This window comes from Ceratotherium simum, chromosome 4 (assembly GCF_057802395.1).
Source record: "Ceratotherium simum simum isolate JZ-2026a chromosome 4, ASM5780239v1, whole genome shotgun sequence".
Lineage (NCBI taxonomy): Eukaryota > Metazoa > Chordata > Mammalia > Perissodactyla > Rhinocerotidae > Ceratotherium > Ceratotherium simum.
In genome coordinates, this window is record NC_141903.1 from 2,289,881 (window position 1) to 2,316,882 (window position 27,002).

General features: G+C 41.3%; 1 protein-coding gene across 7 annotated transcripts in view; it reads right to left on the bottom strand.

Annotated features, from left to right (window-relative positions):
* Positions 1 to 8,182: 8,182 nt before the first annotated feature.
* The window catches only part of ZNF454 (zinc finger protein 454), a 36,135-nt gene continuing 17,315 nt past the window's right edge, over positions 8,183 to 27,002 (bottom strand). For 3 of the 7 annotated variants that reach the window (XM_087429249.1, XM_087429253.1, XM_087429256.1), the window contains one exon: positions 8,183 to 15,972. In XM_087429249.1, the coding sequence (XP_087285375.1) occupies positions 14,639 to 15,972 (1,334 nt within the window). In that variant the 3' untranslated portion in view covers positions 8,183 to 14,638. Of the gene's footprint in view, positions 15,973 to 22,627; positions 22,761 to 27,002 lie in introns of all 7 variants that reach the window. The other 4 variants (XM_087429250.1, XM_087429251.1, XM_087429252.1 and 1 more) reach the window with 2 other exon arrangements.

A 27,002-nucleotide genomic window follows, 5' to 3' on the forward strand; every position in this document is an offset into this window, starting at 1 on the left:
GTGTAGATATTTTCCATCTTTGGGCGTTGAGGGGGAAATCTGCCCCAGGTGGACAGACAGAGCGGAGTACTGAGAGCTGTGACAGGCAGGTGGGGAGTTTCAGAGATGACCTTTCAACCTGTGGAGCAAAGGGTAGGAACTGAGATAAGGGGATAAGGCTCTGAAAGGGGAGACACTGAATGTGAGGACTGGATGGAAAAGGCAGACAGGGGTGTGGAGAGGCAGATGAGTGAAGGGATTGGATTTGGACATGTTAAGCCTCCTCATGTCATTCATGGATTACTGTGGTAAGATACTAACTAGGCTTCCTGCTTCCTGTATCTTTCCCTCTCATCCTACACACCAATATCAAAATCCCCACTCCAGGGCACCAGCTCCCCACACTGGTGGGAACGTTGCTGTGGGCCCTGTCCTCTGCCAGCACCTGCGTCTGGCTGTGATTCATTCTCATACTCACCTGCAGACTCAGAAACAGAACTAGCAGGAAGGGCACGTTGGTCTAAAGGATCACGGGCCCATGAGCTGTTCACTGATATAATCTGGCAGATTAAGTACCATTAGGTTATTCTACTAGAGCAACTGAATATTGGACTTACCCATAGTGGCAACTTCTGAGTTATTTTTCCCATTCTGATCTGCCAGATGGAGATTTTCCAGGGTCCACAGACCTTGTCTCGCCCCTGCCACTGTATACTTCCTTCAGGCAGCTTTCACATCTTCAAATTGTACAGTGTTGAGGTTAACACTTGTTGAGATCAGTTCCAGCTCTGCTGCTTACTAGATAGGTGATCTTGGGCAAGACAATTAGCCTCTCTGACAGTCACTGACGGCCAGAGTCTCCTTAACAATCCCCACAGAGATGCCAAATCACTGACCCCATATACCTACACTGACCCTCCAGTCCTACCAATCACTGCCCGTGCAGACCCCACTCATTAAGCAAACCCCTCAGCCGATCAGTTCCAAGACCTCATCTTAGACTCATGGGCCCCCATTCATTGACCCCCACAGCCTGCTCATTCATTGTTGTTCCAACAAGTATCATCAGGTGCTTACTCTGTGCTAAGCACCTGGGATACATCAGCCTACAAAATAAACAAGGATTGTTTCCTGCCTGGGACTTACCTCCTAGTGGTGGAGACAAACAATAAACAATAGGTAGGACAAATACGTTACGTAGTATGTGAGAAGGTGACAAGTGCTATGGGAAAAAGAAAAGGGTAGAGCAGGGTAAGGAGAATGGGGCAGGAGAGAGGATGGGCTGCAATTTAAACTAGAGTGGCTCAGTGTAGGCTTCATTGAGAAGGCAAAATTTGAAGGAGGTGGGGAGCGAGCCATCGGGTTATATGGGGGAAGAGGGTCCCGCAAATGGAACAGCCAGTGCAGAGGCCCTAGGGCAGGGGCATGCCTGGTGTGTTTGAGGACCCAGCAGAGGCTGGTGTGGCTGGAGCAGCGTGAGGGAAGGAAACAAGGTGAGAGGGTAGGCGAGGTGTGTCAGTCAGGGTTCTGCAGAGAAACAGAACCAAGAGAACACATTGGTTTCTCTGGAAAGCCCCGATAGATAGACAGATAGACAGCTAGACACACGTAGATATAGATCCTATTGGATATAGCAGTATGTACAGATATAGGATACAGATAAAGTATAATGGATGTAAATAAAGGATATAGATAAATATATATTATATATATTATATATATATATAGAGAGAGAGAATATAGTATATACAGACATACGATAGAAAGGCTAATAGATATATTACATATATCTCCTATGTAGTATCTATCTATCTTATACCCAATAAGATATATATATATATATTTCATATATATATATATATGCATAATGTCAAGAGATATATTTTAGGGAATTGGCTCCCATGATTGTGGGGGCTGGCAAGTCTGAAATCTGTAGGGCAGGCAGCAGGCTGGAAGCTCAGGTAGGAGTTGATGCTGTAGTCTTGAGGTGGAATGACTTCTTCTCGGGGAAACTTGGATATTTGCTCCTAGGGCCTTCAACTGATTGGATGAGGCCCACCCACATTATTGAGAATAATTACTTCTCTCTCCTTTACTTGAAGTCAACTGACTGTAGGTGTTAAGTACATCCACAAAATACCTTCACAGCAAAACACTGATTAGTGTTTGATTGAATGCCCTAGCTAAGTGGACACATAAAACTAACCATCCCACAAAGTAATGGGGTATATCATGTGGAGGGGCTGCACAGGCCATTATAATTATGGGCTTGCTTTTATTCTAGGGGAGATGAGGACATTGCAGGATTACACTGGGGGGACTTAAGAGAGGAGTGAGATGGTCTGACAAGTTAAAGCTTCACTCTGGTGACTGTGTTGAGAATGTCCTAGAAACATCTTTCGTGCATGTGTCTTTTCAGAGTATTACAGGCAGAATAGAGTGGTGGACACATTCGTTCATTGAAATAACACTGATGTCAATCATGCATGCACTAGCATTCTTAGAAACACCTTCTGGTGTGGACTTATATTTTAGGAAAGGGATAAAAAGGAAGAGAGAAAAGAGGTAAGTAGAGGACTCTGGCAGCCAGGGTGACCAGTTCTCCAAGACCTATGGCCGTACAGCTTAGTGGTTAAGGGTTTGGTTTCCAGAATCAGAAAGATTTCACATTTAAAACGCTTCTCTTACTCTAACACTGTGATCGTGGGCAAGTCACAGATTCCTTACCTATGAAGTGAGTACGATAACCATATCTAGCTCACAGGTCATCTGCCCCCACAGACATGGGGTTCTGGTATAAATTTCATGGCATATTGTAGGCTGATAGAAAGCGCTCAGTGAATATTACCTATGATGTGAACATTATCTATCATGCTAGATGGTAGGAATAAAAACCCCTAGAAAGGGTAAGAAAAGTTGATGATTAAAGAAAGCCTAAAAGATGAGGAAGATGAAGATCATGACTTACTTCTCAAGGAATAGCCATTGACATTTCCTTTGCCTATATTATCATTAACTCAAATGAATTATTGTAACAGCTGCATAACTCGACTCTCAAGATCCAGTCTCTCCCTAACTTCAGATATCCATAATATTTTCCTACCGCAGAATCTGTAGGACTAGGGCCAAAGACACAAATAGCTGCATTTTTGAACACCTCCACAGGTAATCCTGATAACCATCTTTGGTAACAGACCACTTTCCTAATGAATATGTGTAATCATGACATTCTCTTCATCTCGTCATCCCAGTTCCCCCCCCCCACTGCCTACTTCCTAAGTTCAAACACATAACATTGGTAACAAAAGCCCTTCAAGATTTGTATTCAGCCTACGTACTCATCGACACAGAATGGCAGAAGTAACATAACTGGATAGGATCTTTAAAACTTTCCAGTCTACTCCTTTTTTTTTAATCAGTAAAGAAACTAAAAACTGGACGATAAAAGATTTGCTGCAAGTAACACAGCTAGGAAGTGGCAGAAACGAAAGGCAAGTCTGTCCCTGTGTGCATCAGCCCTACAAGAACACCATAACCTTTCCAGAAACACCCAAGCTTCGCTTCTTCCGTGTTCCTTACCTCTCGATTCTGGTGTTAAAGATCACTTACTGTATGTAACCACATTTCCTGATGTCTCTGCCAAAGCTTCTGTAATTTCTGTGAATTCCGACAACAATTTGTTCTTATCCCATGGGGCCATCGGACTTCTGTCATGCATTGTAGCTACTTATTACTGTGGAACCAAGTGACCCCTAATAGTTCATGGCTCATTCATCTTTTTTTTTTTTTGTGAGGAGGATCTGCCCTGAGCTAACATCTGCCAATCCTCCTCCTTTTGCTGAGGAAGACTGGCCCTGGGCTAACATCCGTGCCCATCTTCCTCCACTTTATATGGGATGCCACCACAGCATGGCCTGACAAGTGGTGCATCGGTGTGCACCCGGGAACCGAACCCCGGCCGCCAGCAGCGGAGCGCGCGCACTTAACCGCTATGCCACGGGGCCAGCCCCTAAACAAATCTTTAAGGCAATTAACTTAGGAAAAATACAATGCTGTATAAAAATAAAAATTTTATTCTAGTTTTCAGTTTTGGGTAACATGGAGGAAGTAGATTCCATCCTGTCTCTCCCACTGAATGCTGCTCTAGAACCTGGACAGAACACATGGAATAGCTATTTGAGGACTCTGGAAAATAAATGGTAGCAGGCAGGTTGGGGGAAAAGTCCAAAATTTGAAGTGCTGCTGAACAGGCAGCAAGTCCCCTTCCCCCCTTCTTCCCCTCTGTTACCCGCTAGTCTGCAACCTGGACCTGGGCACCAGGATCCAGACATAGAGAGCTCCACAAGGAACCTCTAGTTCTGGATCAAGATCAGGAAGGGGGATTCCTAATGCTTAGAGAATAGGGAAATCCCCCATATTCCTTCTCTTTCCTTTGTTCTCTCACACCTCAGTCCCAGGCAGATTTGGAGAGGAAAAATAGGAGCTCCGTTTGTATGTGTTAAGGTTGAGATCTTGATTAGACATCCAAGTGGAAATTTTGAGTAGGCTATTACATGCATGAGTCTGGATTACACTGTAGATGCCCACACTAAACATGTAAGGTGGGGAGTCCTCCATCTATGGATGGTATTTAAAGTCACTCATTTGCATGACATCACCATGGGTGTGACTGTAGGAGAAAAGAGAAGAGGTCAGAAGTTGAGTGGTAGGATACTCTAACATTAAGCAGTCAGGGAGATGAGAAAGAGCTAGCAGAAGATATTATTACCAAGGAATAGTAGGAACAAAGTAGGAGGAAATAGCAGCCCAGTTGAGGAGGAGGAAAACCAAGAAAACGTGTGGACCTGAAAGCCAAGTAAAGAGAGTAATAGACGATGTCAGATGCTGCTGGTAGGTGATGTAGGAAGTGGACTGGGAACTGACCGTCACGGCCAGCAAACGCGTACAGCACTGATAACCCTGTCAGGAGGAGCAGCTTCACTGGAGTGGGGGCACCTGAGGGGACCGGTGTGAGAGAGCAGAGCGTTCTATTTATGGGACGAGGGAGGGCAAGTTTACTGAAAGCAAAATCTCCTGGTTAAAGTATGTAAAAGACATAATAAAAATATTTTTAAAATCTTCATTGAAAAGCTGAAAAGATCATAAAGAGTTATCAGGTCAAAATCTCAGTGAAAATATGATCTCAGAGAGGTGAGTGACCGAGGAAGCTGCTTTCTCCCTGAATGGCATTTGGAGATTCAGGCAGACTTGAAAGTCGGTTTTTGACAAACTGCTGGGGCAATGTTGACAGAGTTCAAAGGCCAAGGTCAGCTCCATGGGGAGCATCTAATGGGAGACCCTCCCCTTTTCAAGCTGGAACCTCAGAGGGCTGCACACTTCAGGGTAAGGAAGAAACCAGAAGTAAACTTGTCCCCCTCTCTCTAGCATCCAGAGGACTGCAGGGACATTTGTCTTGTGCCTTTCAGAGCAAGAGAAAAATGAATCAATTCTTAAGATGTTATAACCACGTGACAGCCCTCACGTGGACAGGTAGCCCGATTCACATCCCCTGAGTGTTCCACAGTATCCCAGCCATAAATTGAAGTGTTCCCAGAGTGGCACATGAGGGGCTTTGCAGAAGCACATGCAAATCTTCCCTGGAAGAATGCAACTTCATTTGGGCTTTAGAATTCCTCCAACATAGTTATTCAAAGACAAGGAAGAGCACGGCGTCAAAAGTAATCAGTCAAAGAGGGGAAAAAAGGCACTAGGATAAAGAACCAGCAAAAACAAAGGCAACAGCAACAAAGAGACTTGCAAAGACTTCAGATGCTGAAATTATTGGACAAAAATGAAAAATAACCTGCCACACTCCCCCCAAATCACTTTGAGCTTGGGAGATAAGTGCCCCCCCCCCAGTATCCCTTCTTTAAAAACTGCTCTCTAGAGAAATCTGCACTTTCACAAAAAGTAACAAAATAGCCTGCTTATGACGGTGAACAAACTGAAGACAAGCTTGCAAACATCTTCTGTGAATGGGATCACACTGTAAAATGTGGTCTAGCATCTTGAATGGAGTAAAAGATCTGCTCTAGTTTGATATTTGGTATTTTCATACCCTTCAGCTTTCTGCAGGAGTCAGCGCTGCATTTTGGGTCTAGTTCCACAAGGGCAAGTTCGTTAACCACGCTGTTCAACTATTCTATGTCATACTGACGTTTTGTCCAATGAGTCAAGTAAAAAAATAAGTAAATAAAGACAAGGCAAGAAAAGGGGCTAAAACCACATCGAGACAAAGGCATACGGACACCCTTAAACACGCCAAAGCAGTGACTCTTAAGCTCCACTCAGAGGCGCTCGGAGACTAGGTGGGTTGTCAGGGAATTCAATCAGGAAGGAAAAGGACACGTACAAAGGACTTCAATACAGCCTGAAAAATTAGGTCTAAAAGGTAAACTGGAAGGGAGGACTCTTTAAATCTTCATTGACATACTTCCCAGCATTAAATCAAGTTCTCATTATCCTCTTAAAGTGAAAGAAGATAAGGGCTGGCCCTGTGGCTTGGTGGTTAAGTGCGCGCGCTGTGATGCTAGTGGCCCAGGTTCGGATCCCGGGTGCGCATCAAGGCACCACTTCTCCGTCCATCCTGAGGCCGAGTCCCACATACAGCAACTAGAAGGATGTGCAGCTACGACACACAACTATCCACTGGGGCTTTGGGGGGAAAAAATAAAATAAACAAAATCTTTAAAAAAAAAAAAAAAAAACCATTCTAAAGAAAGAAGATAAGATTTTGAGATAAGAAATTACTTTAGAAAAATATACATAAATTTTATTATCTATATTTTAGGGTCAGTCCATATTTTTAAAAGTCATATTATTATCAGGCTATAATCATTTAAAGTATTGGCTCATAGATCATAGATAGACTAATGGGACAGAGTAGTCCAGAAAAAGATGGAAAAATGTGTGAAATGTGGTAGAAGATAAATATGGCATCTTAAATCAGTGGGGGAGAAGACAGCTTAGTTAATAAATGGTGTTGTGACACCTGGATAGCCATCTGGAAAAAAATTAAATTCATCCTATAATCTCACATCTTACATCAAAATGATTCCAAGGGATCAAAGATTTTAAAGTAAAAAATAAAACCGGAAAAGAGTGGACAATTTAAAAAGTAATCTAGGTGTGGGTAAGTACTTTTTACCTGTGATTTAAAACTCAGAAGCCATGAAAGAAAAGATTAATCAGTTTTGTATAAAAATCAAAAGCTTTTGTAACAAACAAACAAAAACCCCATTATGTACACTCAAAAGACCAAAAAAAGTCTGGGAGCTAAGGAGCAGCAGGGTGACTACAGCTAATGACACTGAATGGGACACTTGAAAGGTGCTAGGGGAGCAGAGCTTTAACTGTGCTCACCATAAAGATAACAGCAAAATGGTGACTACGTGAGGTGAAGGGTGTGTTAACAAGCCTTATTGTGGTAAACATTTCATAATATATATGTGTATCAAATCATGGCACTGTACACCTTAAACGTACACAATGTTATATGTCAATTATTTCTCAACAAAACTGGGGGAAAACCACTCTGAGACACCCTTTTATCAGACTGGCAAAGATCAAAGAGTTAGCTAAGGGTCCGTGCTGGCAAGTTTTGGGGCATAGCCCCCACCCCCATGGCACATAAGGTGGAGTGCACACTAGTTCATCCTCTACGGAGGGCAAGATGGCACTGTTTTTCTAAATTAAAGATGCACGCACCCTTTGAACCCAGCAACCTGCTTCAGGGAGTTATTCCCTACAGACATACTTACCAGGGTATGAAATGGCATATATCCAAGGACATTAATTGCAGCATTTTTGCAATAAGGAAACAATCTCACTGCACCTCAATTTGGGACCACATTTAAATGTTTTATGGTGCATCCATGCAATGGCATATTTTGCAGCCATTACAAGAATGAGGCAGTTCTATATTTAGTGGAATGAAAAGGTCTTTGAGGTATGTTGTTAGATAAAAGTAGCAAAATGCAGAACAACTATCTAGTATGCTACCATCTGTGTTTACAAGACGTGGTGTTGTGTTTGTCTAACTGTCTCTGGAAGGACACACAGAGTCTGGTAACTGTTGTTGCCTCTGGGGAGGGAAATTGGGGCAGGAGGAGGGATGGGAGGGAGGCAGTTACCTTTCACTGTATATGCTTTAGAGTTTGTACCATGTGTTATCAAAAAGAAAAAATAACATATTAAATCATTTAAAAAATAGTTACGTATTTATTGAATAACACTTAGAGGATAAAACGACAACTCTCCCCACCTTCTTTCTCCTTTCCAACAGTTATACACAAGGTCACTGGCTGAGTAGGGACTTTCCCTTATAACGTGGCCCTGGGAATAGACGTGCCCTTTATAACCCATAAGCCAATTGAAGGCATTTTCTTTAAAGAGATGTGTATGTGTCATATCCTCTACAGGCCTCGCAAATATTTGTTGGAAATAGTGAGGTTCACTTGTTTATTAATTTCACACACATTTGTTGACACTACTATGTGCTCAGCTTGAGCTGGGTGCTGGGCACAGTGGGCTACATTGGGCCAAGTCCTTGACATTGAGCTCACAGCCTGGTTGGGGAACTAGACAAATAGACAATTACAAACCAGTCTTGGGCACCAGGAGCTACTGGCAGTTCCATTTCAGCAGGGGGAGGGGGGAGGGCAGAGAAGAGGCTGGAGAGGCTACACGGATCTGGTTGTGAAGGGTCTTGACAGCCTTGCTTTCTAGCCCCGGTCAAGGGGAGCCACTGAAGGGATTAAGCAGGCGAGCACCATGGCTGGAACTGTGGGGTGGACAGGTCAGTGGTGGCTGGAGTGGGAGATGGACTGCAGGGGACCAGAAAGATTGGTGATGAGCCTGGGGCAATTCACCAGGGGGAATCTGGCTTATCCCCGCGAGTAAATGTTTATAACTCCTTTATTTTTCTTATCACAATGGCTAGAAATTATAAAATAACATTAGGTAACATTTGTGTCAGAGAGCAACCTTGTTATCTTGGTTGAGGTATATTAGCGAAATAAATTAGTAATTGAACTTTAGGTGGTTAAACAGTTTTTTCCAACTTTGGAATTTCTTATTCACTGCAAGGGAAATTAATTGGGAAAGAATAAATTAATTGGAAATTTTTCCACCTTTTATGCTCTAGTAAAATTTATATATCAATAGAAACTATCTGTAGCTTGGAAGTTTGAAATACAAAATTTGAAACCTGGAATAGCTTCCTCGGTGCATAGAGTGCCACCAAAGCTCACCGCCCGTGCTGACCTGGCCTTCCTACCGACCCTCATCTTGCTCACCTGGGTCCCGACTCTCTGGGCTCCACTCACACCTTTTTAAACCAGCCCAAGCTAGTTCCTGCCTCTGAGCTTTCCCACACCCTGTTCACTCTGTCTAGATCACCCACACCTCTCTGCCTGTCTCTCTCATCTATCCTTTGTATCTCTTGTCACCAGTTAATTCCTCAGTGAGGCCTGCTCCAACCACACAATCTAAAGCTGGGCCCCTGAACTCTGATTCAGAGTATCCATTCTATTGCCTCATTGCATATACTACAATTATTTGCTAATTCTTTCTATGTCCTTTTATAATACCTGTCTTCCCCATTTAAGGGTCACGGAAGCAGTAACTACATGCATCTATAACCACGTATACTACGATTGGGAGAAATTATTAAGTCAATGGCTATGGCCCTTTACGTTCCTCTGGCTGCTAGCCTCAGCTTTCCTCTTTAGGGACACCTCCAGAAGGGGCATTCCTAGTAACTCTCTCATTGGGTCTGGGTTCACGACCGGCCATGGTTATCACAGGCTGTGCCCATGAGATGTCCAGGACTCAGATATGAGTCCGTGAACTCATGGTCCTGCACCCTCACGTTGGAAGAGCAACCTGAACTCTTCCCACCCTGCCAACCTGGGGCTGAAGAAAGGTCTTCTTGTGGAAAAAGTGCACATGGAAAACCATGCCCAGAGCACGGGTGTAAGACTGGGGACTTGCTACATAACCTCCCACCGGCCGACAGCCACAGCAGCTGCACCCAGCGCCTGGAGCCAGGTGGCTCTCTAGGGTGGCCCAGAATGTGTCATAGAGGTGCCAAGTGCAGCAGTGTGTGCCCTGGAGCTACACCACCTGGGTCAAGTCCTCGATTCACCATTTACCAGCTGTGCGACTTCTGACGTTTCTAAACCTCTTTCTTCCACCTTCAAGTGGGGATGGCAGTCTCATATAACTGTGAGGGTTAAGTGAGTTAATACATGCAGAGTGCTTACAACAGTACCTGGCACAGAGTATGCCCTCAGACGTTAGCTGTTATTCCCAGTGATGGGGGTACAGCTCTTTACATCCCACAGCCTGAACAGTAGGCTTTCTGGGCCAGGTAGGTTTGGATGGTCATTGTGGAGAGCCAGGACCAGACTAGCCATAAAAAGCTAAAAACACTTGGAAGCACCACTCTGGCCACGTCTTAGTGACAGCTAATTAGATAAGCAGGCAACACAAATGCAACTTGTACATCTTAGAACACCAGGTACTTTCCTGATTTTCAGAAAGACACACTGATGAATAAGTCTTATGGCAACAATTTTTTAAGGACAGTGATGTGTGGCATGCAGGGTAACACACAGAACAAGGAGGGGTGCATCTGGGCGACCAAATCTTGGCACTTGCAGAGAAGCATTAGCACAACTGAGAAGTCCTCAAGTGATGGCAAACAATCAAGCCTTGTATTTTTTTCCCTTCATAAACTGGTATAAAAATATTAAAAGTAAAAATATTACCAAAAATATATTTAGCAGAAGTTGAGGTGGGCCAAGAAGCTGGGAAACCTCCCACTGCAGGATGGAGTAGGGCAGGCGTCTTTTGTCTCCATGTGGTCCTGCAGGCTAGTCCAGCAGTACACGGGAGGGCAGTGAAAGGTGCAAAGGCAACAGGAAGGAAAAGAGCGCAATCAGACAGCTGGAGGCTGCCCACTCTTGGATTAAATTCATGGTTAGGGGAATTGTTTTCTCAACCAAAGGCATGCATGCAGTTTAGGGCTATTTTTTTCCAAGACTGCAGCTCAGGCACAGTAATCTGGAAGCCCGAGTCTGCTGCAGGGTCAAGGTGCCACTGTAAAAGCAGTTACTGGATATGGAAGGAGGCACCATCTCAGGGCGATGCTGCTGTCAAAGCTGGGCAAACTCAGGTGGACGGGGAGAACCTAGGTGCAAAACCAATCAGCTGGAGATGAGGAAGACCTGACGGGAGAGAGGGACTCGAGGGACTTGAGAGGGGAAATGTGGAGCAATTTTTTTTTCCTCAAGAGCAGACGGTTTCAGTGGCTGTTCATGGGAGCCCGCAGGCATTGAAGAATATGACAAAGCCAAGATGCTAATCTTATACTCAAACCCTTCCTCTGGGCAGAGTGGGACTGGTACCTCCAGTGGCTTTGCCCACTGGACAATTCCAAAGTATGCCAGGAGAGCTCTGACGTGGGAGGTGGGTCCCAGGTCTGCTTCTCTGGCTCATAGTTTTTCCTTTAGTCCAGAGAGGCAGGTGAGGAGACTGGCTCGCACATAAGTTCAGCAGTTCCTCTGCCACACACAGATTTGTCATCTTGAGATGGCATAATTGTGGGTGTGCTGGCAAGTTTGTGCACTATGTGGGGTAGGAAGGAGTGGGGCATCGGCTGGATGTGCTGAGGATGGCACATTACCAGCTTGTAAACTCTGTAACCCTGAAGGGTCCCAAACAGTGGTCCCCACCTTCTGTCACAGTCAGTGTCTACGTGGTCAATCAGTAAGATTAGAAAAGTGAGGTATGCAATGAACGGCTTTTCCTAGAAATCTCTGGATGTCTTAGGATTAACATGGCTGAGGGTGGGCTAAAGTCCCTCCCAGTAATTGCTGAAATCTTGCCTAACACCATGCAGATCAGTTGGCAGAAGAGAAGGTGGCTGAGGATCTCTATTTCAGGGTTTTCAAAAATGTATTTTTAGGGGTGAGCCAAAGGCGATGCTGGGGCAGGTCAGACTGCCCAGGCAGAGAGCCATACCACTTCACATTAGAAAAGTACAGAATAGCACCCAGGAAAATGCTGATGCCCTCAGATGAGAAGGTCACACAATAAGGTGCTAATCATACGGCAGAATATCATAAAGCCACTGCTAACTGCCTGCTCCAACAGCATTACCATGAATGTATCCAGGTTGGCCCAGGATCATCTAGTAGGTCGTTTGTTTACTTTTTGCCTTCCCAGACAGGGATGAGTGAATCGGCATCTCAGAGGTCTCCTTCCATGAAGACTCAAGCCTGACTGGAGGTGGGCTCAGGGACATGGACTGCAATCTTGGATGGAGGGCCTTCGGACTGCACTGACTCTGGGGGAGGAACAGCTCCTGGAGCTCTCACTGGGATGAATGAGGCCCTTCCAGTGGCAGCAGGTCTTGGCCCAGCTCAACTGCAGGCACAGACCAAGTGGCAATAGCTCTTATTAAAAACAAACAAAATGAACCACAACTCGGCTTAGAAACGTGTTTCTCAGGGACTCAAGGTGAGAGGGTGATGGGTGGGACCAGGCAGGCCACATGGATAGTACTGAAGGCAGGTATCTGTAGCAGTGAGCAGCTTCTCAAGTTTACTGTGGAAGCTGGGCTTGTCAGCTGTGAGGCTGCAGATGAACACGTGTGGGCTCAGGGCACAGACAGTCCCAAGGAACCTCTTGAAAGGCTGCTTCACCTGTGCAACAGGGGAGAAAGTCTAAGTTGCTGATCACCTAACAGGAGATGCCTGCCCACACAAGTGGCCTTTATTAGGTGGAAGACGAATTTAAGGACTTTGGGCTTTAAAGATGCTGGAAGCTTCCAAGTCTATACTCACTCTGGAGTTCACTGATTCCATCATGATACAGAATATCCTCTTCTGTAACTTGGAGCTGAGATGCAGCATTTGTAGGAGCAAGCAGACTGCCCAACCTGATGGATAGCACTTCCACAGATCAGACCTGCCACTTCACCTCCCAGAATGATAGTTTACTTTCTCTTCCAGCTTCATTAGGTGGTGTGTTCCAGCCTGCAGTAGTGCGGCCTCCCCACGGTTTGTGGAGGGGAAGGGGAGAGTGCCACCAGAGGCTATGTGTGAAGGCACAGAGACGTTATTTTATCTGTGATTTCCACTGAAAGCACTGAAGGACTAAAGACGGTGAAAGAACTGTACCTGCAGGACTAGAGTCTCACTCAAACTTCTGGGCATGGACACTGCCCCTGCCAGAGAATGTCACAGTGCTGTTGACCACTTCTTGTCCCGTGGAATTACTCAACATGTTGCCCACCACTGTCAGGACGGGATAGTTTTTAAGTAGTGGAATACCTAGCTGGAGGAGAGGAAATGGCCACTTTCAAATGCAAAAGCAGAAATTCAAAGCTCTCTGCTTTTCTTGTGAACATAGAATTAATACCTTCAGAAAACTGGACAAAAGCAGGGCAAGGACCAGGATGCAGCAGTTCAATATTCTGGGAGCAACAAATACACTTTAATGCTGTGGACACAGAGGACTGCCCAGCTGAGGGAAAGTAGGTCAGAGCCTTCTGAGAACGGGCCTTGGGACTCCAACCTTTCATGTCAGTTGCACATCAGGAAATGGCAAGTCACAGAAGTGGAGGTGGCCTAGGACACCACTAGGTGTTTGGGATCATCACACCTGAAGCTGAGCATGCCCGTCTGCTGTGTGTAGAGTGAATGCAGTGCAGAAACGGAGGGTAATGTCCACACAGACTAAACCCCTACTTTAGGTATCACCCCAGGGTCAGAGTCGAGCTGAGGCCCGGAGGAACTAGGTAACTGAAGAATTTTAATCAACCTCTGCCTCCCAGACAGAGGTCCCAAGTTATGAAAGCAGAGTTTGGCTGCAATATCCAGAATCATGGACTGTATATGAGATGAGATCACCACACTCCCCAAGGGCAAATGGGGTAGTAATAATGACACAATGTTACTACTTAGGAGTTGCTAAACCAAAAGAGGGACATGCCATTCAAATGAATTGTCCCAGAGGAGAATACAGGTGAGAAGCAGTGGACACATAGACCAGGGAGATCTGACAACAGACGGCTTGAAGCTGAAGGTCGGGAGAATAATTTATATAAGTCCTGAGCGGACCATGGGTGACTGCACTTCTTTACACTGGGTGTCAGGAGTGTGGGTGAGGAGAACAAAGGGTTCTACTGAAGGTGGAAACCCTCTTATATGAGAGAATCAAGTAGAGTAAAACCCTTGTAGACCATTTTCTTACTTTTTTGTTCCTTTGCATCTCAACTTTAATTTTTACAACTTTATAATTTGTCTTAATAGTTAAAATGTAAATTTGATAAACCATTTTCTAGGTTGTTAATGAAGCTCCATTTTGATTCTGATACTTGGTAATTCAAACTAATTAAACAGTACTGCTGTTCAGTTGAGGCTGTACTGAATTATGGCGTGTTTGCCATTCCTAAATTGTGAAAACCCACAATATTGTGAAGGTTGACTCTCAGTAAATAAAATGACTATCCCCAGGTAAGCGTTCATAGTTATTCTCTAGAATGGATTCTCTTACATTAAATACCTAATATATTCAGTCTCAAAGCTTCTCCATCTAAACTGCAGTCACATCACTTTTCTCCAATATGATGCCTCTGATGCTGAATTAGGTTGGCAGTCTGGTTGAAAGCTTTCCCACATTTATTACATTTATAGGGTTTCTCTCCTGTGTGAATCCTCTGATGTTGAGTAAGGTGTGTGCTTCGGATAAAGGCTTTCCCACAGATCTTACATTTGTAGGGTTTTTCTCTCGTATGAATTCTCTTATGTTGAGTAAGGGCTGAGTGGTCACTGAAGGCTTTCTCACATATGTTACACGTGTAGGGTTTTTCCCCAGTGTGAATTCTCTGATGCTGGGCTAGGGCTGATTGGTCCCTGAAGGCTTTCTCACACAAACCACATCTGTAAGGTTTCTCTCCAGTATGAATTTTCCGATGTCGAGCAAAGGATGAATTATCCCTGAAAGCTTTCCCACATTCGCTACACTTATAAGGTTTCTCTCCAGTATGAATTCTCTGATGTTCAGTAAGGGAAGAGTTCACTCTGAAGGCCTTTCCACACTCATTACATTCAAAGGGCTTCTCTCCAGTGTGAATTCTCTGATGCTGAAGAAAACTTGTACTCTGATTGAAGGCTTTCCCACATTCATTACATTTATAGGGTTTCTCTCCACTGTGAATATTCTGGTGTTTGGTAAGATGTGCCCTGCATACAAAGGCTTTGTCACATATGTTGCATTTAAAAGGTTTCTCTCCAGTATGTATTCTATGATGGTGGGCAAGGTGTATGTTTCGGATAAAAGCTTTTCCACATAAGTTGCATTCGAAAGGTTTCTCTCCAGTATGAATTTTCTGATGATAAGTAAGCGAGGAGCTCACTGAGAAGGCCTTGCCACATTCTTTACATTCATATGGTTTCTCACCAGTGTGAATTCTTTGGTGATGGATAAGGTGTGTACTCTGGTGAAAGGCTTTCCCACATTCTCTACATTCATATCGTTTCTCTTTAATAAGAGTTTTCTGATTTGCATTAAGTCTTTCAGTATGAATTTTCTGATGTTTATTAAGGGTTGAACTTTTAGTGAAGACTTTTCCACACTCACTACACTCAAAGGCTTTTTTGCTAGATTGAAATCCCTGACTTTGAACGAAAGATGAACTCATGGTGTGCTGCTTCCCAGATTCATCACATTCCTGGTCCCTAACCGCAGATGAGGTTTTCTGGTGAAAGGGTACCACTTGCTGCAACTTTATCTCCTGGCCTCCATGCTGCCATTCCGACAGGCTGTCATATTTCCAGTTACTATCTCTAGTGAATCTTTCCTTTATAATCCACTGATCCAATTCTTCTCCAGGAATATCTGCCTTGAGAGTAGATTTCTTACTCACAGGCATAGTCATCCAGTCTGAAAGACACCAAAAATAAAAATGTCTGTTTTATCCTAGTAAAATTTCTAGTTGGGATAAGAAGATGAGCCTGTTTATAATGTTAACCAAGAGGTTTCAGTTTTGAAGATTTCTTGAAGTGAAGATAACAAAGGAAAGGAGAGGAGATGTGAACAGAGGACATGGCATGAAGGGGGTGAACTAATGTATAATGTATAGAGCAGGAGACCTCGAGAGCTTGAGTGCAGAAGTCACAGGCCTGGTTGGGATCCTGAGTACAATACTTATTCTCTTTGTGATTACAGAGAAGTTACCTGACTTCCTAAGCCTCAAAAAAAATCTATTCAGTCCACACTGTGCTAACAGATAAGAAAAAATGTACCTTGTTTATTTTAGTGATATGGTCTTTAAAGTAGCCCAGATATGGCCTTAAGAAACCATTGAAACTAGAGGTCAACACTTGGTAGGAAAAAATTCAGTTCCAGACTAACTGGAAACCAACATTTTTATATTTTATACTCATTTTAGCAGTCAGGTGGATAATAAAAAGGCTACTGTAAAGGCTATGTGAAACACTCATATCTACTAACAATATTAGGACCTCCTGCTACTGGTGAGAAAGCAATGTTTTCAAATCTATATGAATAATGTGACATCCATATGAGGAAAATGTACTGTGAGGACATATACGTGAGCACAGAAAATCAGGAAGAAAGCAGCAAACCTGCCAGGATTTCCAGCATGTCTAGGAGGGAGAGGCCCTGAATCTGGGGAAAGGACTCCACTAGTCACCAGAAATCGGACTCTTCTACTGGGCTAGGAGCCATAGTCCCATGAATTATCTGACAAAATGACTCCTCTCCCCACACACAAATTCCACATTTACTCGACAACTGTCTCACTTGGTTTCCTGGGTACCTCGATGTTAAGAAGTAGAGTTCTGAATTGCACATCAGTTTTCCATATGTATTTGTGAATATCTGCCTTTTTTTTTATTGATGTTTTAATGGTTTCTAACATTGTGAAATTTTTGGGTTGTACATTTTTGTTTGTCCATCACCATATATATGACTCCCTTCAGCCCCTGTGCCCACCCCCCACCCCCACTGCCCCTGGTAACCACAGTCCAGTTTTCTCTGTCCATGTGTTGCTTTATATTTCACATATGAGTGAGATCATACAGTGTTTGTCTTTCTCTTTCTGGCTTATTTCACTTAACATAATACGCTCCAGGCCCATCCTTGTTGTTGCAAATGGGACGATTTTGTCTTTTTTTATGGCTGAGTAGTATTCCATTGTATATATATACCACATTTTCCTAATCCAATCATCAGTCGAGGGACACTTAGGTTGCTTCCACTTCTTGGCTATGGTGAATAATGCTGCAATGAACATAGGGGTGCATAAGCCTCTTTGGATTGTTGATTTCAGGTTCCTTGGATAGATTCCCAGTAGTGGGATGGCTGGATCATAGGGCATCTCTATTTTTAGTGAATATCTGGCTTTTATGTCAAGTCTTTTAAGACTTTGTACTAAGAAATGCAAGGATAAGGACTAGATACTAAACACAGATGATGCAGAGGTTCCTGGGAAATCCTATCAAGAACAAGCCTCCTTCATCACTTTTTTTCCTACTTACTCCAGAAAATCTACAAAGAGCTACAATCAAAAAAATAATCTCCTTTATTTATCTGAATAAGAAAGACAAATAGGTGTATTTTAAGGCTAAAATTCTGGTGAGCTCAGAATAATATATCCTTGCTCAGAATAAAGAATGGTCAAATTACACCAGTACTGCCAAATCTGAAAATCTTAAGGACTGACTTTCACTTCTGGACCTGACAAAGTAGCCTGTGGCAAACCAACATTCTTGCAGAAAACATAGGAAAATCTGAATTATAAAAAAAAAAAAAAAAAATTCTGTCTAAAGGCATGAGATGTCACTTGAGGCCAACTTGACAGGCTAACATTTGGGAGAGAAGGGAAACACAGAGAGGTGATCCCAACACTTAGTGGCTTTTTCCTCATAGAATTTGCTGAATTCTTATGCTTCTCAGGGCAAGAGACTAAAGCTAAGCAGAAATTCAGAATTTTCTATAGCCTCATGCTACTGTGAAGCCAAAATTTGGAGTTCAGGACTCTCTAAAGAAGGAGGGTAGTGGTCACAGGAAATGTGATGCTCTCCGTTGGGACTCCTGGAAGGCGACGACCTAGGAGTAAGGGCAAACAAGAGAAGGGCAAAGCTTTACAAACTCTGCAACCCAGTCTCCAGCCAACAAGTCACTGGTGGGATTAAGGTGGTTTGCGTGCACTCTAGCTGCCCACCAGAGGAGGAGGTAACTCTTCTCTGGAGGAATACAGCATCATCCAGAGCCTCTTCACTCCTTCACATATATGTCACACATAAGGGATTCAATCCAAAAGCACCAGGAGTACTAAGAAACTGAATCAAGAGAAAAAACAGATAATAGAGCAGGACCCACAGAACTGAGATACCAAAGTTATCAGACACGGATTTTATAATAAGTATAATTAATATGTTCAATAAAACAGATAAGAATGAGAATTTCAACGGTGGATTGGAAACAAAGAATCAAATGAAAATTCTAGAACTGAAAAATATGATAATTGAAATTAAGAACTCAATAGATTGATTTAACAGTATACTGGACATAGCAGAAGAGAAGAATAGTGAACCAGAAAAACACATAAGCAGAAAATATCCATGGTAAAACTTGGAGGAAAAAAATTTAAAAAGAGACGTATAAGTCATAGTGAAAAGGTTGAACATATGTGTGACTGGAGTTCTGGAATGGGAGGAAGAAAAGAATTGGGCAAAAACATTATTTCAAAAAAAAAAGGCTAAAAATGAATTTGAGAAGCAGTCTAGACTTCAAGCAGAATAAACACAAAGAAAATCCACCTAGGCACATCACAGTAAAACCAATGAAAACCTAAGACTATCTTGAAAGTTCCTTGAGAGAGAAGAATACATTACCTTTAAAGGAGGAAAAATAAGACTGACAGTTGTCTTTTCAACAAAAACAATGGAAGCCAGAAGACAATGAAGTAACATCTGAAGTGTTGAAAGAATGTAATTGCCAAACTACAATTCAACAGAAAGAAAATATCCCTAAAAAGTGAATATGAAATAGATATTTCCATATGAATAAAAACAGATTGTGTCACCAGAAGACCCATATTAAAAGAAACAATAACAAGAGTGCTCCAGGCAGAAGAAAAATAATCCCAGGTGGAAATGTAAGAAGGAACGAAAAGCAACAGAAAGAGTCAATATGTGGGTACATGAAAATATTTTGGCACAAGACAATAATTATAATGTCTTGAGATGTTGAAAACACATATGTTAACTAAAATACATAGCAAAAATAACACAAAAGGTGGAAGGAAGAAAATGGAGTTAATGTCTTAAGGTACTAGCATTGTCTGGGAATTATTAAAAGTAAAAATTTATTTTGGATAGTAATAAGCTGGTTTTACTTATTAGACTTACCTATAAAAGACTAGTTAAAGAAAGTATATAAACGGGGCCAGCCCTGGGGTGGTTAAGTGCGCACACTCTGCCACTGGCGGCCAGGATTCGGATCCCGGATGCACACCGATGCACTGCTTGTCAGGCCATGCTGTGGTGGCGTCCCATATAAAGTGGAGGAAGATGGGCACAGATGTTAGCCCAGGGCCAGTCTTCCTCAGCAAAAAGAGGAGGATTGGCATGGATGTTAGCTCAGGGCTGATCTTCCTCACAAAAAAAAAAAAAAAAAGGAATGCTAAAAACAGTTAATTCAAGAGAAGGTAAGATAGAAGACAAAAAGGTATTTAAAGCAGATTTTCTATTTTTTAAATAGAAAATAAATAGTAGATGTCCAATCCCATACATATTAGTAACTGGTCTAAATTATCTTACTAAAAAACTAAGATTGTGAGACTGGAAAAAAAAATACAACTAAATGCCACTTAGAAGAGAAACACCAAAAATATAGACACAGAAATATAGAAATATAGAAAACAAAAGAATGGAAAAGGATTTATCATATAAGCACTAACCACAAGAAAGCTGGTATACCTAAACTAATATCAGACAAATCTCACAATATTAGAGAAAATAGACTTTATTCATATTGACAAAACGGTAAATTCTTCAAGAACATGTAACAAATCTACATTTGTGAGATATGTTCACATACCACTCTCAATAACTCAGTAATCACACCATTAAGAATAAGGATTGAGGGCCGGCCCCGTGGCTTAGTGGTTAAGCGCTGCGCGCTCTGCTACTGGCGGCCGGAGTTCAGGTCCCGGGCGCACACTGGTGCACCGCTTCTCTGCCCATGCTGAGGCCGGGTCCCACATACATCAACTAGAAGGATGTGCAACTATAACAGTTTACAACTATTTACTAGGTCTTTGGGGAGAAAAAGGGGGAAAAAAAAAGGAGGAGGATTGGCAATAGATGTTAGCTCAGGGCCGGTCTTTCTCAGCAAAAAAAGAGGAGGATTGGCATGGATGTTAGCTCAGGGCTGATCTTCCTCACCAAAAAAAAAAAAAAAAAAAAGAACAGGGATTGATCTCAACAACCTGAAAAAAAAACTTGACTTCATTGATATACTTAGAACACTATATTCAACAATGACAGAATACACATTATATTTAAGTGTATACAGAACATTTACCAAGACTGATCACATACTGGGCCATGAAGCAGTATGAACACATCTCACAGGCTGAGATCATTCTGAACATGTTCTCTGAACTCTGTGGAATTAAGCCAGAAATGAACATCAAAATACCAAAAAGATAATTAGAAAATCCACAGGTATTTCTAAATTAAGCAATACATTTCTAAATAACTAATAGATCAAAGAAGAAATCACAACAAGAATTAGAAAATATTTTAAACTAAATGATAATAAAAACATGAAATGGAACTTATAGGATGTAGCTACAGCCATGTTTAGAAGGAAATGTACAACCATCTACCTGTTTATATTATCAATCTCAAGAAATTAGAAAAATAGTAAATTAAACCCAAAAGAGAAGGAAAGAAATAATAAAGATAACAGAAATTAGTAACTTAATAAAAAACTGACAGACCTCTAGAAAGACTAATCAAAAGAAGAGAGAAGGCACATATCACCAATGTCAAGAATGATAAAGGTGACGTCAGCACAGATTCCACAGAGATTTATAAAATAACAACATAATGAGGAAACTTTATACCAATAAATTTGACAGTTTAGACAAAAGGCTCCAGTTCCTAGAAAGGTACAATGTACCAAAACAGACACAAGAAGAAACAGAAAACCTGAATGGTCCTATATCTAATAAATAAATTTAATCTTCAATTTAAAACTTTCTCACAAAGAAATTTCCAGGCAGAGATGGCCTCACTAGTGAATTCTTCTGAATATTTAAGGAAGAAATAACACCAGTCTTACACAAGCTCTTTCAGAGCACTGAAAAAAGGGAACATTTCCATCTGGTTTTATGAAGTTAGCACAACCTACCAGAATCTGATGAGGACAATTAAAAAAATATAAAATCACAGACCATTCTCTTGCATGAACACAGATGCAAAATTCCTAAACAAAATATTAGCAAAAGGAATACAGTGACATAAAAAAGGATAATACATCACAAATAAGTTGAAATTCAAGGTTGTTCTCACATTTCAATCACTCAATGTTATTCATCACATTAACGAAATAAAGGAAAAAAACCACATCATTATTTCAATAGATGCTGAAAAGGCATCTGACCCAATTCAACACCCAGTCATGATAAAAATTCATAGCAAAGTAGGAGTAGAACAGAACTTCTTTAATCTGATAAAAGAATATGCACAAAAAATCTACACCAAACATCACAGTTAATTGTGAAATACTGAAAACATTCCCCTCAGACTGAAATGAAATAAACATGTCTGCTGCCACTATTTCTATTGAACACTGTAACAGAAGTCTTAACCAGTACAAGGTTAAGAAACAAAAAATAAAAGTTTGGAAAGGAAGAAATAAAAATGTCATTATTCTCAGATAATACGAGTATGTTCATATAAAAATGCAAAATACTCTGGACAATCTATTAGAATTAATAAGGGAATTCAGTGAAGTTGCTGGACACAAGATCAATATAAAAACCAATAGTCTAGCCATATACCAGCAACAAATAATTGGAAAACGAAACTTTCAAAAGATATTTATAATTGCATCAAAAACAACATATAGTTAGAAATAAATATAATGCTATGAAAGATGTGTAAGAACTGCACACATAAAATTACAAAAAAATTCCAGAGAAATTAAAGAAAACCTAAACAAATGTAGGGGTAGACCATGTTCATAGAATGGAATACTCTCAATTCTCCCCAATTAATCTACAGATTCAGGCCAACTCTTATCAAAATCCCAGCAGGAATTTTTTGGAAATTGAATAGCCAATTCTAAAATTCTAAAGGCAAAGAAAAGAACAAAGCTGAAGGACTTATATCATCAATAGTAACTCATTATAATGTTGGAGTAACTAAAACAGTATTGTATTGGCACAAGATTAGACAACAAGAATGAAAGAGAACAGAGTCCAGAAACAGACCTGTACACAGACAGACCTACGGAACAGACCGTAGAACCAGAATCAGACCCACGCACGCACAGTCACCTTATGTATGACAAAGGTGCGATGTCACTGCAGTACAATGGGGAAAAGACAGTCTTCTCAGCAAATGATCCTGGGTCAACTGGATACCATAGGGAAAACAATGAATAATGAATCTTCTGTGTGAACTGTAGACCTAAGTATGAAAGACAAAAGAATGAAGCTGCTGGAGGAAAACACAGAAGATCTTCATGGCCTTGATGTCTTAGGTAGGACACAAAAAGCATTAACCACAAGGGGAAAAAAACCTCTGATTAATTGTACTATCTTAAAAATTTAGAACTTCTGTTTATCAAATGACACCATTATCCAGAGTGGGAAACAATGTTTGCAATACATATATCTATATGACAGAGGACTCAAATCCCAAATATACAATCTACAAATCAATAAGAAAAGATTAGACAACTAAGTAGAAAATGGGGGAAAGACATATACCTAACAAAAGAGGGATATTTAAATGACTAATAAAAATTAAAAAGATGATTAACTTCATCAGCTATAAGTTGAGATGTAAGATAGTCCATATATCCTCTAAAATGGTGAAAATTAAAAAAAATAACAATACTAAGTATATAAGAGAATATGGAACTCTCATATCCTGCTGGCTGGTGTATAATCTATTATGACCACTTTGGAAAACTATTTGGCAGTGTCTACTAAAGCTTGCCAATTCATGAACAAAGTACTCCTAGCTACATACTCAAGAGAAATGTATATATACATTCTTTAAAAGACCTACAAGAATGTTCATAGCAGTACTATTCACGATAGGCTCAAGCTAGAAATAAACCAAACGTCTAGCAACAGTAGAACATACAAGTAGTGGTAGGTTTACACAGGGAAACATTGTACATCAATGAGACGAACCAACTATTGCTACACGTGACAACATGGATGAATCTCAAACACACTGTCGAAGGAAAGAAGCCAGACACGGAAAAGTATACTGTATGATTCCAGTTATATAAAGTTTAAAAATAGGCAAAACAAAGCTACAGTCAGGGTAGTAGTTATCTGTAGGACAAAAGAAACGGAGGGGATGGAGGTTTCTGGGATGCTGGTAACATTCTAGTTCTTGATATAGGTGCTGATTATACAGATGTATTTACACTGTAAAAATTTGCTGAGTTGTACACTTATGATTTGTGTACTTTTCTGTGTTAGTATTACTTTAAAATTTAAAATTTAAAGTAAAAAAATGTTTACTTTAAAAAATCTAGGAGATGGCTTTCAAAAATAATAATTTGGCTCAATAAAAATAACCAATTGCTAGCTTTCTCTTCTAGCAGCTATTGGATAGCCATGTCTAGTAAAGCCTTCTCTTGATTGTGATCATAAAAACACATCATCTGTGAGTTCTAGAGAATATTTGTCTTCTTAATGTTTTATGTTATAGGATATCATTCATCTAACTGTTTCTCAAGAGAGGAGGCAAATGCACCCTGGTTTTTCCACACTGAAGAGCACCTGAGGTGTGGAAAGACTGGACGCACGGAAACTGTCATGTGACAGAGCAGGCTCGGGATGGGCACACAGGGCCCAGGTTACTTCAGGGTGGGCTGAATTAAGGAGCCACACCCCTAGCTGCATTGGCCCACATTAAAAAAAAAAGGGTATGGTTCTAAAGTATACAACCATACGGGTTCAAGCGAGGCATGCAATAGTATGATCCAAGCCCCTATACAACGCAGTCAAGAGGTCACCCCCTCGTTTCCGGGAGGGACCAGAAATGAACTCAATTTCCTTCCAAATCACCAAAAGTTTCAAGAATTGGCACCATCAGGTACATCTGGAAGTAGGGGTGTGGGGCTGATAAAATAAGGAGGAGTGGTTTAAGGTCAGGTTATGAAGCCTGTATGCCCCCAGATCCCTCCCCAACTCAGAGGAGCTGGAGGAGTTCCCTCTCCCAACTTGGCAAAGGTTGGAGGCTTTTTCTCCTGGAGAGAGTAAGTCAAAGCTGCTCTGGACTGAAGGCACCAGGGCCATGGGTGGCAGGAGAGCCAGCTGAAGACTCAAGCCCCACTTACCCACCCACACAGAGCTTCCAAAAAGGACTTCAGTCCTCCCACTGTTGAGTGGGGCAGACGATAAGGAATTACTAGATAAGAAAGAGATAACAAAATAATCAAAGAGAAAATTTGAGAACATAGAGCCTATGAAGAGAGAAGAAAATGCTTTTGAAAATCGTTATCTTTAGAGGTAAAATATTTTAACTGTAAAACACGAATAAGAGTTTATAAATATTTAGAAATATTTGGAGCAATAGTCAGAGAAACAAGAGTTCTTGGAAATTAAAAATGATGGCAGAACTTGAAAACTCAATAGAGAATTCCTGCCTGAAACAATTAGGAAACCAGAAAAAAAAAAAAAGAAAGAAACAACTGCTTTTAGGCCCTGTATAAATGACAGCGAAAGAGGGAGACCCTTGGGAGAAGGGAAACAAACCAGTAATGATGCCCTAGGTGAGCCCCTGGAGGCAGGTCCAGGTCAGTGCACAGAGCACACAAAACAGCCCAGGAGTCTCAGTGAACTGAAGTGACAGAGAGCAGGGTGTGGGGGGCCGAGGCAGCTAAAATCTGTGGCCACTGAAGAGCAGAAAGCCGCCAGAATTGAACTTGTAGTTTAACACCTTCCCACAAGGAAAACCCCTGGCCCAGAAGACTTCACTGGTTCTACCAAACATTTAATGAAGAAATAACACCAATTCTACACAAATTTTCCTAGAAAATAGAAGGGGAAACTTCCAAATTCATTTTATGAGACTAACATTACTCTGATACCAAAAGCAAAGATAGGACAAGGAAATAAAATTACAGACTAATATCCCTCATGAGAATTGATGCAAAAGTTCTTAACAAAATGCTAGCAAATTAAACCCAGTAATATTTAAAAAGGATAACAAATCAAGACTAAGTTGAGTATATTCCAGGAATGCAAATTTGATATTTTAAAACCAATCAATGTAATTCACTATATTAATTAATTCACTATATTACACACTATATAACATTACATCATCTTAAGGATTCAGGAAAGCATTTGACAAATATTAAACATCCATTCATGTTAAAACTCTCATCAAACCAGGAAAAGGTATAAACTTTCTCACCTGATAAAGGGCATCTAAACAAAACCTACACCTGACATACTCAGTGATGAAAGACTGAATGCTTCCCTGTAAGATGGGGAGAAGGCAGGACGGCCCCTCTCACAGCTGCTACTCAGCATTGTGCTGGCGGCCTAACCAGGGCAGCAAGAAACACCTGGACCTCGAGTACCTCACTGTGGGAATGCAAAATGGAATGGTCACTGCAAAAGTTTATTATAAAGTTAAAACACACATTTAGTATACAACCCAGCAATCCTATTTCTACGCATTTACCTTAGTGAAAACACATGTTCACAAAAAGCATATGAACTAAAAATACCTCCACACTTGTACCAGAATGTTCATAGCAGCTTTAGCCAAAACCTGAAAACAACTCAGATGTTCATTAAAGATGAATAGATGAACAGATAGTGGTATAGCCATACAACAGATGCTACTCAGCAACAGTAAGGAACTACTGACAGATGAAACAGCAAGGATGAGTCTCAAAGATAATGTGCCAAGTGAAAGAAGTCAGACACGAAAGAGCACATACTGTATAAACCCATTCCTATGAAGTCCTGGGAAGGTAAACCCATAGCAACAAAAGCGGATCAGCAGGCAGGGAAGGCGGGAGGGGACCAACTGCCAAGAGGTAAGAGGGAACTTTCAGGGATAACAAAAATATTATTTTTCTTGATTTGGTGATGGTTACACAACTGTATAAATTTGTCAAAACTGATCAAATATTACACTTAAAATTGGTGAATTTTATTGCATTTTTAATCAGCTAAAAGATTAAAAGTAATTTAAAAATATTTTTAAAATCTCAGTAGAAGAACTGGAAGAAAAAATTGAAGAACACTGTCAAAAAGTACAACAAAAAAGAATAAAGATGGAAATTTTAATACAAAGATAAAATTAGAAGATCAGTCCAGGAGATATCAAGCATTCTATGAAGAGAATATAGAGAAAACTAAAGGTGGAAATCAAACAATGCTAGAAGAAAATGTCCTAGAACCAAAGGGCAGGAATTTCAGATGGAAAGGCTCACCAAACGCTCAATTGCAGGCTGGCCGAGACTCAACGATACAAATACAGAACCAGGGTACATCCCCGAGAACCTTAGGAACATGGGAGTAAATGAGGAGATCCTGCCAGCTTTCAGAGAGGAAAAACAGGTTACAAGTGATGAAGAATCAGAATGATTTTGGATTTCTCAACAGCAGACTGAGGTCCAGAAAACAATGGAGTAATGTCTTCAAAATTCCAGAGGAAGAAGATTTC